Source organism: Argentina anserina, chromosome 4, assembly GCF_933775445.1.
Source record: "Argentina anserina chromosome 4, drPotAnse1.1, whole genome shotgun sequence".
NCBI classification, from domain to species: domain Eukaryota; kingdom Viridiplantae; phylum Streptophyta; class Magnoliopsida; order Rosales; family Rosaceae; genus Argentina; species Argentina anserina.
Window position 1 is genome coordinate 12,511,847 of NC_065875.1, and position 13,690 is coordinate 12,525,536.

General features: G+C 37.3%; 1 protein-coding gene across 1 annotated transcript; it reads right to left on the reverse strand.

Moving 5' to 3' along the window:
• Nucleotides 1-8,511: 8,511 nt before the first annotated feature.
• LOC126790260 (adenosylhomocysteinase) lies at nt 8,512-10,966 on the reverse strand. The gene is made up of 2 exons (XM_050516432.1): nt 10,174-10,966; nt 8,512-9,602 (listed from the first exon to the last, which is right to left on the reverse strand). Exons 1-2 carry the CDS (start codon nt 10,882-10,884, stop codon nt 8,856-8,858), a joined length of 1,458 nt encoding a protein of 485 aa, XP_050372389.1. The 5' UTR covers nt 10,885-10,966; the 3' UTR covers nt 8,512-8,855.
• Nucleotides 10,967-13,690: the final 2,724 nt, after the last annotated feature.

Here is a 13,690-nt window from a genome sequence, read left to right on the forward strand (position 1 = left end):
TTCTACTGCTATTATCTCTTGATATTCTTTTAGCTGATCTTTTAGCAGTAAAATCGGCTGCATTTCTGGCTTGTAATCACCACTCTTCGCTTGTGATCTCTGATATTGTTTAGTAAAGTCATTTCATGTAATGCGTACCGCGTGTGATAGTCTAGATTCCCAGTAGTACTTATGACCTTTCTCAAACCCGATCATGACTGGAATTTGAGTGATTGTTTGTTGAATGAGAAAATCATTTCCTATCAACAAATATGCTTCTTGGACTTCACATTTCCAGAAGCGCTTAACAGTAAAATTTCCTCCTCTTAAGGTAATTTTTATGTTCTTAGCAAAGATACTCATTGATATCTCATGGTTTCCCATTCCAATTCATGTGGCAGACTTTTCAGCATTCTCCCACTATTCCTCAAGAATAGCATATTTTCTGGCTAGGCTATATCTTGATCCACTATCTATGAATGCATGTAGATGGTATTTCTTATAGTTGTGAAACTTTAATCCTACATTAATATAATTACTGTATCTGCTTGTCTGTACTTGTTTTACTGGTTCTGCCGAATCACCAGCAGGTTCTGTAAAATGATTGATTATCCTTTCCTCATCATCTTCTTCTATTATGCAACACGACTCTCGAACTATTGAGCTGCTTAATGAAGTTACATCTTTATTTTTGCGACTTCGTTTTCAAAGTCATACTTGAGAGTCTGCTCTCACTCTTCGTCATAGAATATCTCATACTCTTGATCAACAAGAATATGTGCATCATTTTCTCTTGTCATTCTTCACAATTCTGCTATGAAGCATTCCTTATGATATGTTTCACCTGTCTGCTCACAATTCATGGGTATTGAATTGTTATCATAAAAGTTACAATAATCGCATCTGAACGCCCCTGGTTTAGGGTGAAAAATACTGATAATATCAGTTTTTTGCTCTTATTTCCAATCTTGGACTTGTAACAAGAATATAGGACGGTATCTCATATCCTCTTCTTCATAAGAGTATTCTTATGATGTATTGTCTGGCTCGCTATCTGATGAGTATTCAAGAGAATATATAGATTCATTCTCTTCATCAGAAAACGCGACTTCAAACTCTTTTAGGTTTGCATATTTGATAGCTTCGTCATATTCTGCTATTAATACCTTTGAGGATCTTTTATCGTTTTTAGGGCATTGATTAGCATAATGACCTTCAGCCTTACAGAGCCAGCATCTGCACTTCTTTTTAGCATTTTTTTGAGAATTTTCTTGTGATTTGTTCTTCTTAAAAAATCTCTTCCTAGGGGAAGATTTTTCATTCTTCTCTTTGATAGGAGCACAAAGTGTGACTTTCTTAATGTGAATATGTCATATTCTTACTCTTTGTTACCTCTTATATCGTATATTTTAGTTTCTTTTGTATGAATAAGTGTCTAGGTAGAGCTTATATCAATTATGAATGAATTGATGATGAAATGGTGCTAAGTGTTAATAATCCTTGTTGAGATATGATTCCTTGTTCGAGTAGGATTCATCCTTCCGTATTTCTTTGTTTCTAACGTACTTATTCTTATTAGGAAATACAAATCCATATTAGAGAAGGATAACAATCCTAGTTCCACAAGGAAAGAGAAGAAGATATGCATTTTAAAACCCAATCCATGCAAGAATCAAAATGCTGTCAAGATTCGTAGTTCAACTTCGACGGGCTCCCCTGAATAGCTCTGATCGAGTTAGAAAACGTACCTTAGATTGATAGAAATATGTGTGAGTCTACTTTCTGTAGTATTTAGAATCAAATCAATATCTTATTCCTACAGGGAGATATGACCGAATCATTACTCAGAGGTCCAGTGAGCTCGGCGGAATTATCTCAGCCATTGATTTGCTTTTGATCCAAGGGCTATGAGCGAAACTTGGGACCTTGTTTCTCCTGCATATAGAGCACAAATATGTATCATAATCACCAGAAATCCCTGCACTAAAGAATGTCAAAGAAGGCATGCAGCAAATTAATGAGAAGAGGTAAGAAAGTCAAAGAATGCATGCAGCAAATTAAATGAGGTGAGGTAAGAAAATCAAACATGGCTACAACAATTAAGACTTTTGCTGCCTCCCTCATTCAAAGAAATAAATTTGTGCAAAAGAAATCAGCATTAAAGGAGGAAGAAGATATGCAATTAATGCAAAAGATATGCAATCCTTATAGAAATCAAAATTCTAGCAGTGCAGATCATCCAACTTTGACGGGCTCCCCTGGACAGCTCAAAATGATTGAGAAAATGTACCTTATATGGATGAAAAGCCACGGAAGTCTAGTTGAAATTGTCAGTTGGAATCATCTCAATATCTATTTTCTAGAGAAAGGTATGGCCACAACAAGGGGAAAAGGTCAGATATGCCGAATCTAGGAAATCTCAACCAATTTGGTTTCAACTTTGTGGACTTTGTGGCCATCCTCCCTTGGGTTTCTTCCTCTATATATAGCACCTCATTTCCATATAAAATGATCATCAACCTTGTGCACATACTAGCCAAAGCTCTACCAAATTTCATACTCACCCATCCAAGAAATCCTAAAACTGATTCCATCATTCTCCACCAATCCTTAGCCTTCAAGCACGCTTGTGAAGAGGTTTCATCCCCTTGGAAAGCCACAGCTACACCTTGTGAGATCGCTTGATTGATAAAGTGTAACCATGATTCTCTCTATGCTTATTTCGGTTTTTGGTTTTTCTTGTTCTTGGTTGTGTATGTATTTTGGTCATTGTAAACTTGTTTCGATTTTGTCTATGAGATAATTACTTGTTTCAAATTATTAGGGCTGGGCTCGGTTCGGTCCGGGCCGAAATTTTAGTGAAACCGACCCAAAGCCCGAAATTTTCGGTTCGGGCCGGTTCGGGTCTTCCAACAATCAAGACCGACCCAAACCCGACAACTCGGTTCGGGCCGGTTTTCGGTTTTTTCGGGCCCAAAAATTGTCTTGGCCAAAAAATTCTTCTATGGTAAAAATCAATCTTTTTCTAGGTTTTGATGTAGTGAATTGAAATGAGCTGATGAAGACATGAAGTGATGAATGATCAAAATTAAGAGGGAGATCGAATAAGGGAGAGAAGAAGTGATAATGAGATGAAGTGAGATGAATTGACGAACTGATGAACAATAAGGTAGAGATTGAAATTACCAAATAAGTCTAGAATACGAGTTTGTGACTTTGTGGATTACTAAGTAATACTTAATGACTTAAGATTGAGTATGAGAGAGTGAAAGGAAATGAATGTGGGAGAACTTGAGAAGTGGAGATGAGAAAGGGAGTGAAAAATGAAGGAAGGAGGTGCAGAATGAAAGAGAGAAGGGATCGAGTTTGGATAGGGTTTAGGTTTTTTTTAATACATGTACATGAACCAATAACATTGTGACATATGGCAGTGTTAAAAAAAATCGGTTCGGTTCGGGCTTTCGGGCCGTAAAAAATCAGAAACCGAGACCGACCCGTTACTTGAAAATCGGTTCGGTCTCTCTCTCAGTTCGGTTTTTACCTATTCTAAACCCGACCCGATTCGGGTTTGATCGGTCCAATCGGTTCGGTTCTCGGTCTTTTGGGCCGAACCGCCCACCCCTACAAATTATATAAAGTTTCGATTTTAGGTTTGTAGTTCTATGATTTTAGTTTATGCCGTGACATGTCTTTGTGTGATTTTGAGAGTATCTATGTGTTATGTATACGCTTGTAGCATGATATTTAGGTTGTTGGATTTATGACTTGTGCTATGAATATGTTTATCTTTTCTATGTGATTTTCGGAATTGCATGGTTATTGGTTAAGTAGGTGACATGCTTAAGGAATTCAATATGCGTGGCTTTGAAGTTGCATGGTAGGATTAGTATGTTAGATTTCGATTAGAACCGCTTGGAATGAATTGAATATATTAAGTGTCTATGTGTTTAGGTTACTGCTTAGGACCCTAATTGCATGATCCAACCTTAGTTATTCATAATAGTGTCTCGGCATGACTCTTAAAGGAGGACTAGAATCTGATTTTGTTAGCTTTGTATGATTTGTTTTGGTAATGTATTTTGTGTTGGTTGGTTGATCACATGTATATATTAGTTTAGGTTTTATTTTCTGTTTTTATCTTTCAACCCGATTATATATATCAAACTCTTTTAAACTTGTATGAATTCGTTGTTAAATGTTTGTGATTCTATGCCCTGGTTGGATCCCCGGTTTGTGAACGATACCCTCTTGCTAACGATGCTTACATGGTTAATATTGATCTTGAGTAATCGAACCGATCACTCTTCCGAGGATTTCGGCTTGGAAAATTTCTTTTTTTTTAAACTATACTGATTGGAGGTAAATTTTCTTCCATGTCCCTTGCTTGAGTAGTTACTCGAGAGCTTGTTATCATCTGAATATCTACTTTTATGTTTCTTTTCTTGTGGAATATGGTAACCCCACTGAGTTGGAATATCCAATATCTTAGGACACATATTTTCAACTCATTTGAGTTGTTTCTTGGCAGTTTTTGACTTCAGGTTGTCTGTGCATTGTTTTCTTAGGAGATCCCTAATTATTCTGCTATTTCTCCAACTGTGAATTGTGATGGAGGATTCTCCTCTACATACTGAGCTACTGCATCATTCCATAGTTCTGGAAGCCTTCGGTAATATGTCTTTATAAGATTCATATTATCTATATCTCCAATTGTACAGTAGTAGTTTTGAAACTCATTCGTATATTCCTCGAAATATCTCATATTACAAATACTCAATTTGTGAATATTTTCTCTTGCTATTTCTTTAGCTTGTTCATTATGCCATGTTATGTCTCCACAAAACTGAGCATAAATTGGTATGGCAAAATTCAACGGATGGTTGGTCTGAGCAAGTCTTATTGCCCAATCTGCCCACTTCGAGTTTTTTTTTTTTAAGAATTATACCATTTTTGGACAATTCCTGTCAGTGTGGACTCATAATATTTATGAGCATCCTCATACGCATATTTGTTTAATACCAGAACTTGGGTTAGCTTTAAACTAGCAACCGAGTTATCTATTGTTTTTCTCTTGTCTCCTACCATATCTAGATCTAGATAGACTCCTCTTTCGGAGATAGATTGTCCCCATTTTTGCTCTGTATGAATGAATATTTCTGAGCTACATTCTCCAATCCTTCCTGAGGGAGCTTGCTCTTTAGAAAGTTTTACTTTATTTTCACGAATAATTTTTGTTACATTGTTGTAATATTTTGTATCGTCGCCGTTTGAGGTACATGTCATGTTTCTCTCTGATCGGTGTTCATGGAGGATTCACTTAGACCTCCATTTGGTTCGCTCTTCGCTTTTTGATAAGGAAATATATTCCTCTTTTCCTTCTTCCCTTGTTGGATTTGGGAAATTTTTATTATTATTTCTTCTAATTCATCTCTCGAGTCACAAGTTTATGCTTCTGCATAAAGCTTTCTTAGAGGTCTTTTTGAGTCTTCTTCTTCTTCAAAAGCTTCTTCATGGAAGGTTGTGGCTCTAGATTCAGAGGTACTTCCTTCTTCATATCCTGCAAAGAAATGTCTATGATTGAATCGTAGGCTTATCCTTTTTCCCATGTCTTCATAGATGGATACATTTGAACTCTGCACCTGTTTTTCTGGAGGTGCCAGTTTCCATTCTCTAGAGAAAGTTACTTCATGTCATTTTGTGACATGCTTTTGCTAAGAATTATTTTTTGGATTAGTAAGAATTGTTGTAGTGATTTTTTATAAGCTATTTATGAATTTAGTGTTGGGTGCAACCGTTGAACACATTAACTTGTAGTAGATTATGTAGTCTATTGTAAGTTCCATCATTCCCTATTTCATAGAAATTCCATCTTTTACATCCTCAGTCTAAGGCAGTGAATTGCATCCCTTAAATGAGTGGTGAAATTGAGGAAAACATTGAAATATGCAACTTGATTGCACAAAGAGGCTTCAACTGTTCCTAATAAGCTCTTTTGAAAATCTTTTATTCTATCATCTTGTAGAACACACAAGACAGAACAATCTATTCCGTCTCTAGCAAGTAGTTTAATACTAACCTGGACTGCTCCAATATGCATGTAAAAGTATCATCTTCGAACTGCTTCACTTGAGTTTTGTAGACTTGTGATTTTTCTGCTTAACTCTTGAAATTGATCTTCGAAGCTGTTACCTATTTCTTAAAGATAAGCAACGCTGAAATTTTATTGATGTATAAGAGCGTCAACGTTTTCGCTGAGTTTTCTTAGTAGGGAGATGAAAGCTTAAAGCTTTATCATCTTCTTCTCTTACCCTTAGAGTGGAAAATACTCAAAATGATACCTGAAGTATCGTGAAATGTATTTTTTAGTACCTATGAATTTTTCTTACTTAAAATGGTACCTGAACTATTGCACTATTACCCAATATGATATCTCCGTTAAATTAATGATGTGACATGTATTTAGAAGGACAAAATGGTCTATACACAAATTTGTTTATTTCCTATCTTTTTTCCTTCAAAATTCTCACAAATTCACCAAACTGACTGAAAATTTAGACTTGATAAATCATACTTATATTATTTACAAATTTATTTACAATATGTTTTATTAAATTTGTAATTTTAAGAGAAAAATCAACTTTTGTATCACAAAACATAACACAAGTTTTAGTACATATATTTCTTTAGCAATAATAACAAAATTAATTTTAAAATTATTGTTTTTCCTATTACTTACAGTAAAACCTCTATAAATTAATAGTCTCGGGATTGATAAAATTTATTAATTTAGCGATATATTAATATATTAATAAATTAATAATCTATTAATTTATTAATTTATCAAGATATAATAAATATTTTGTTTCATTTTTTCGAAGAAAAAAGTTTTTACTTACATTGTTTAATTTATTACGTATACCTTATTAAATATACTATTTTTTATGTATAACATTGTTCAAAATATTATATTGTTTCATGATGATTATATTAATTAAAACTTTTAATGAAATTTTCATAAATTTAAAATTTATTATATAAATTATGACACTAATAATTTATATATTCGATGGGGTCTAGCAAAATAAATTCTCGAACTTCCATTATCTTATAAATTTAGTGAATTATTAATTTAACACATTGGCTTCGAGTTGAGACCGGAAAAAAAAATTTATTTTAGCGAGGTAATTATTTAATCTGGTATTATTTAACGAGGTTTTACTATATTTGGTAAAAAAAACTCTAAATACATGTCACATCCTCAATTTAACGGAGAAACTAACAGATGTACCATATTGGGTAACGGTGCAATAGTTCATGTACCATTTCGGGTAACAAAAATTTGTAGGTACCAAAAAATATCTTTTACGATACTTCAGGTATCATTTTGGGTTTTTTCTCTTGATTCATCTTATTCAGGATACAAGAGTTTCTAAAAGTTTTTTCAGACTTTCCTGAGTGTCTCTTAATTCAGTTGTTTGCTTATGGATAATATTAGAGAGATTCTCTGATCTCGCTAACTTTTTCTCAATATCTGAGAAGTATTTCCCTTCTTTGAGATAATCTAGTTTGACTTCAAGCTTTGTTACTTGGAATTTATTTATTTGAGTTGATCTAATCGAAGATTAAACCTTTCGAGTTGTTCTGCAATTTTATTATTGTCTTTTTCTCTAGATAGATAATCTAGAAATTCAATCAGGCTAGGTCTGACAGATCAAGATCTGCTACTCCAATCTCCTTTTGGAGATGAATATGTTCGTCGTATAGAGTATTTAATATTCTGCAAACGTATTTTATGGAGTATTGACTTTCTTGAATATGTTTTGAATGAAAGCACACTTGCCACTTATCAGTAGCTTTTTCAGTACAAAAGACTGGTAATTTTTAGGTTTATCTTCTTTTTTATTGGATAAAATGAGCCAACTTTGTGGCATAAGCATGATCTTCACTTGTTTCTGAGCGAAACAAGCTCCGATACCAGCTATGGCAGATATAACCGATGCTCAAAATGTGAAGAGACTTCTGATGTTCTTCAAAAATTTCTTAAAGAACTTCGATATTTTCTTGGGATGCGTAGATTCTACGTTGTATGTTGTATATAATATCTAAGTAATTTTTAGTATTTCTTATTTGTTTTTTATATTTTTCTTTTTCTTATTGCAGTTCTTTTTAAGACAGTTTAACAAACGTTAAAAGCTAAAGTGTAGAACCTATGACAATTATTATGATGATAAAATAATTATTTAACTTTGAATATATATTTTAGATTTAAAATTTTTTAAACTGTTTAGATAAACAAACTCTAAAAATTAGGCCCATCATGTCGTTTAAAATTTTATAAAATGACAAAATTAACAGAAAATTTAACATCTTAACAAAATATTTTAAAAATTATATTAAAATAAGAGTTAGATCTTATTATTGATCCTTTCACCCAGTCAAGTTCAGTGATCCAAGCATTTGACCAAACCATTGAAACATGGAAACATCTGTGTAAACAAAACAAGATGAAACAACTATCAAGATAATCAAAAATTGAAATGAAGCAATTCAGTTCATTTTCTTTTTCCAGAACTCGTTTTCGTGCTAATAAATGGATAATCTGATGCAGCTAAACAAATACTGCAGCAGACACATCCCACACATCCCACCTTTCAATCGTTATTCAAACCGCATCCCAGGTCTTCAAGCGAGACCTAATCATCCATAGCTTTCCCAACCATACCTTTTCCAAACTAGTAACAAAATTAAGCACCTAGAGTTCTAGTACAAATCCATTCAAAACGTAAATGAAACAAAAAAAAATAAGAAAAAATATTCGACCGTGCAGGGGCATGATGTTCCTCTCCTCCCACTTCTCTCTGCTCCCTGAAAGCCTTTCAGTACCTGTAGTGAGCAGGCTTGTATGGACCCTCAACTGGCACACTGATGTAGTCAGCCTGGTCCTTGCTGAGCTTGGTGAGCTTGGCTCCAAGCTTTTCAAGATGAAGAGCAGCAACCTTCTCATCAAGGTGCTTGGGCAAGACATAGACCTTCTTCTCATACTTGCCGCTCTTTCTCTCATTCCACAACTCAAGCTGCGCAATCACTTGGTTGGTGAAAGAGCAGGACATCACAAAGCTGGGGTGTCCAGTGGCGCAGCCCAAGTTCATGAGACGGCCCTCAGCCAACACAATGATACCGGACTTGGTCTCAGGGAAGACCCACCTGTCTGTTTGAGGCTTGATGGTGATGCGCTTCACTCCTGGGTATGTCTCAAGTCCAAGCATGTCAATCTCATTGTCAAAATGCCCAATGTTGCAAATAATGGCATTGTTCTTCATCTTCCTCATGTGGTCAACCATGATGATGTCCTTGTTTCCAGTGGTGGTGACAAAGATGTCAGCCTCAGAGACTACGTCCTCAAGGGGAAGGACCTGAAGGCCTTCCATAAGAGCCTGAAGAGCACAGATTGGGTCAATCTCAGTTACAATCACACGGGATCCAGCTTGCTTGAGGGCAGCAGCACAACCCTTTCCAACATCACCATATCCACAGACAACGGACACCTTTCCGGCAATCATAACATCAGTGGCTCTCATCAAACCATCAGGGAGAGAGTGACGGCAACCATACAAGTTGTCAAACTGTCACGCAGAAACAAAACAAATTGTTACTTCATCCGGTAAAACATTCCAATAATGCAGTAAACTATAACTGAATAGCCAAACATAAGGAAACGTCATGTTACAAAGTTGTCAAGCTCATGGGCAAAAATATTTAATATCCCTTCAACGGGTCAATTTTAGAATCACATTGAACGAAACTAGATATGCGAATCCACTACTAGTAAACAAACGTGAGTTAGTACAACTTCCCAAACTGTACAGACATAACCAAAACAATATCCTCAATTATCGATTCGCAAGCAACATTTAAAAAACAAGACTGGATCTACAATACAAGAGTACCTCATGAATCATAATAGGTATTATTCAGTTACAAGTATATATAATAATTAAAACTAAATTTTAAAAAAAAACTACTAATAAATGAATAAAACGATAAAATGCAGCAGCACAATTTCTACTTCCTACCAGAGTGAATTCAATATAGAATTACGCACCAAAATTGTGGATCTAAATAACACAGTATATCAAAAACATGTCAGATCTAAAAGCCGAAAATGAACGCAAAGACCAGATCTAAATCGCATACCTTGCTCTTGGTGACAGAGTCATTGACATTGATAGCAGGGAACAACAACGAGCCGCTGGCCTGCATCTGGTACAGCCTCTTGACTCCGGTGGTGGTCTCCTCCGAGACACCGACGAGCCTGTCCTTCATCTTGCGGTACCTCTTGGGGTCCGTCTTCAACCCATCTCTGATGATAGTGAGCACCAGCTGGAACTCCTGGTTGTCGGTCGACGCCGGGTCGGGTAGCTGCCCGGTCTTCTCAAAGACCTCCTCGGCCTTCACACCCTCGTGGATCAACAGAGTCGCGTCACCGCCGTCGTCGACGATCAGATCTGGGCCTCCGCCGGGGCCCCAGTCGAGGGCGCGCTCGGTGCACCACCAGTACTCCTGGAGGGTCTCCCCCTTCCAGGCGAAGACGGCGGCGCTGTCGCGGGCAATGGCGGCGGCGGCGTGGTCCTGGGTGGAGAAGATGTTGCATGAGCACCAGCGGACCTCGGCGCCGAGGGCGGTTAGGGTTTCGATGAGGACGGCGGTCTGGATGGTCATGTGGAGAGATCCGGTGATCCGGGCGCCCTTGAAGGGCTGGGCCGGGCCGAATTCTTTCCGGGAGGCCATGAGTCCGGGCATTTCGACCTCGGCGAGCTCGATCTCTAGCCTGCCGAAGTCGGCCTGGGACATGTCCTTGACCTTGTACTCGCGGCCGGAGCTGTGCTTCTCGACGGAGAGAGCCATTGGGAATCGGGTCGGGTTTACGGGGGTACTCTCTCGACTCTCTTGGATCTGGTTAAGGTTGGATGAGAGAGTGAGGGAATTGCGAAGGGAGTATGAGAGAGGGAGGGGGTATAAATAGGTTGAGAGGGCGAGATGGACGGTCAGGATTGTCCGTTTAGGGTTTGGTGGATCTGGTAAAAATGGGGAGTGCGTAGAGAGCGGGGTTGTGTGGTGCGGGGCCTACTTGGGGATTTTCATTCAAGTGGGGATAAGGTGGGGAGGTACTTGGACACGTCTCTAGGTGTGGTTTGGTGAGAAAAGGAGTGCTTATGTGTACACTGTACTCGGCCGTAGCGTATCATTACTTGTCAGCAATATGGATCTTATTTTTCTTTCTTTACCCAAGAGAAAGTGACCACATTATGACCAATACAATGTCGCAATGGGAAAAAAAAGTTATAGAAATTGTAATTCCAGAAATAGTTTAGTTACAAAACCCAAAGAAATAGGAACCATTGTGAAATATGCTAAGAAATTTCAGGACCAGACTATTTCTTCAAGAAATATAAGAAGAGGTGGGTGAAAACATTCGGTGAAGAGAGAGCAACCCAAATGAATAGAAAACAAAAGTCAATATACCTCGCGAAGACAAAAAAATATGTAGCCTCAACTAAGGTTTGAGGACGAGAATTCCTTCGACCTCGTAAATCTTGCATCGGCTATTATTGATATTTTGTCATTTAATATTCGAAGGATCTGCAAATTTACAATACATAATTGTGCGACAGAAGTCTTCAATTGTGTATATACGTCAGGGCCGATCCTGTGTCAAAAATACATCAAGGCGAAAAAAAAATGGAGGCCTCTAAGCTATAGTCTTGTTATTTGTCTTTTTTTAGCCACATATTTGAAATTATGGAATCGCGAGGTACCCATGGGGAATGTGCAATGGAGACGGCATAGCCGTAATGAGGCCACTTATGTGGGAGGCATATCCGCACCTCTTCTGACACTTAGTTAATTTCGAGGATGAAATGTTTTGAACGGGGTAGAGTGTAAGCCCTTGCAAATTTTTTTTTTTGCATTGTTGTCACATTAACCGACATTTTTTCGTGATATATCAAATTTTTTGTTTATCATTTTTGTGTTAAACTACGTGTCATCACGAGCGTAGGAATATTCGCGGAATATTTTTTTGTCGCTCGGTTAATTTTATACGTATTTACAAAAATTACGATTACCTAAGTTCATTTTCAGAAAATTACACTTTTTTCATTTTTAAATCTTAACTCTTGATTTCCATCATTTGATCTCCGCCATTGAATTAAAATAAAATAAGAGCCTAGGGTAGGCTCACCCACACACAAACCTCTCTCTTTTTTCTTTTTCTTTTTCTTCTCTCTTTTCTTTCTTATTCTCTCTCCCTCACGCATCCCTCTCTCTCTCTTCTCTCTGTTTTAAAATAGTAAAACCGAGAGACTGCGACCTTTGAAATTGAAGGCCCTTATTTTTTTAGGCCCCAGGCGCAAGCCTACTTCGCCTTGCCCCAGGGCCAGCCCTGATATATGTGAAACAAATATTCAAACAAAGAAGGAAAATGATCATTTGCATCGGGAATTAGAGTTTCCTCATTATGATGCTCAATATGCAAGGAGCCCTTTTCTATTAAGGACCTCTTGAGGACTTTTAAATTTAACCCTTGGATCATCTGAACGGCTGTCATCTTAAAAACAAAGTTTTGAGTGCACCAAATCAACTCTTCACCAATCTTGCTGACAACAACTGGCAACAATGTTTTGGTGCCAATTCTCTTCGTCGCCGCCGAGCGATACGCCGTAGGTGGCTTGAAATAGTGTGAAGAGCAAATATGGATATCAATTTTGGACAGAGTGTTAGATGGACGGTTGCTTTTCACTTTAATTTTGTTGGATATTTTATGAGAACATTTTGTCCGTTTCCTATATATAGTTATACACGTAGGCAAGCCTTATAGTGAGCTATACACAAGGGAATTGAATAACTGAGATCACAGACTAGAGAAAATGTAACAAAATGGGAATATGCCAAACTGATAGGCAATATATGCATCTCTAGCAACTCCTGCTATCTTCTTGAAAGTATATGGAAACTCCATTTTCCTTTAAACAATTGAAAACTGGTCTAGACGTGAAGCGACGAAAATGGTCTAAAAGGCAATGATATGTGTGTACCTAAACAACTCTCATTTGGTCTGCAAATCTCTGTGACTATATGCAAACACCGTTTTCCCCTTAAAGAATTGAACAAGGTCTTCACGAGTCCAAGGTGGCAAAAGACTAAAAAGTGCATGCGATGGCAAAGGCCAAAGGGTATCATTGCATTTGTCGGCTGGTGGCGTGTAGGCAACGACGTCGTTTACGTATGTCTGGTCGTGTCCACCGACTTAGTGAACTTGTCAAGCGCATTGGTGTATGAACCCATACCTCGTATATCATTTCAGGTCTCAACCACCGACGTTTTGTTATTTATTTCTTATTTTTTGGTCTAAAAAAAATGAAAAAAAAATCGAGATCGGATCCGGAGGCATATATATATATATATGACTAACTGGAAATCCAAGAGCATGGTAGCGCAGATTAAGATTTGATACCCAGAAGAGTGGAAATGGGGGCCACGAGTGACGATCCTAATAAATAACTGTCGCGGCAAGAGTGTTGAAATTGTTGTATGATAAAGAGAGGGCTTATTTCAAAAAAAACAAAAACAAAAAAGGGGCGGAGGGTGAGGTGGTGGTGGTGGTGGAGGGGCGGTGAACGTACGTGAGGTTGTCGAGAGGCATATGAGTTTT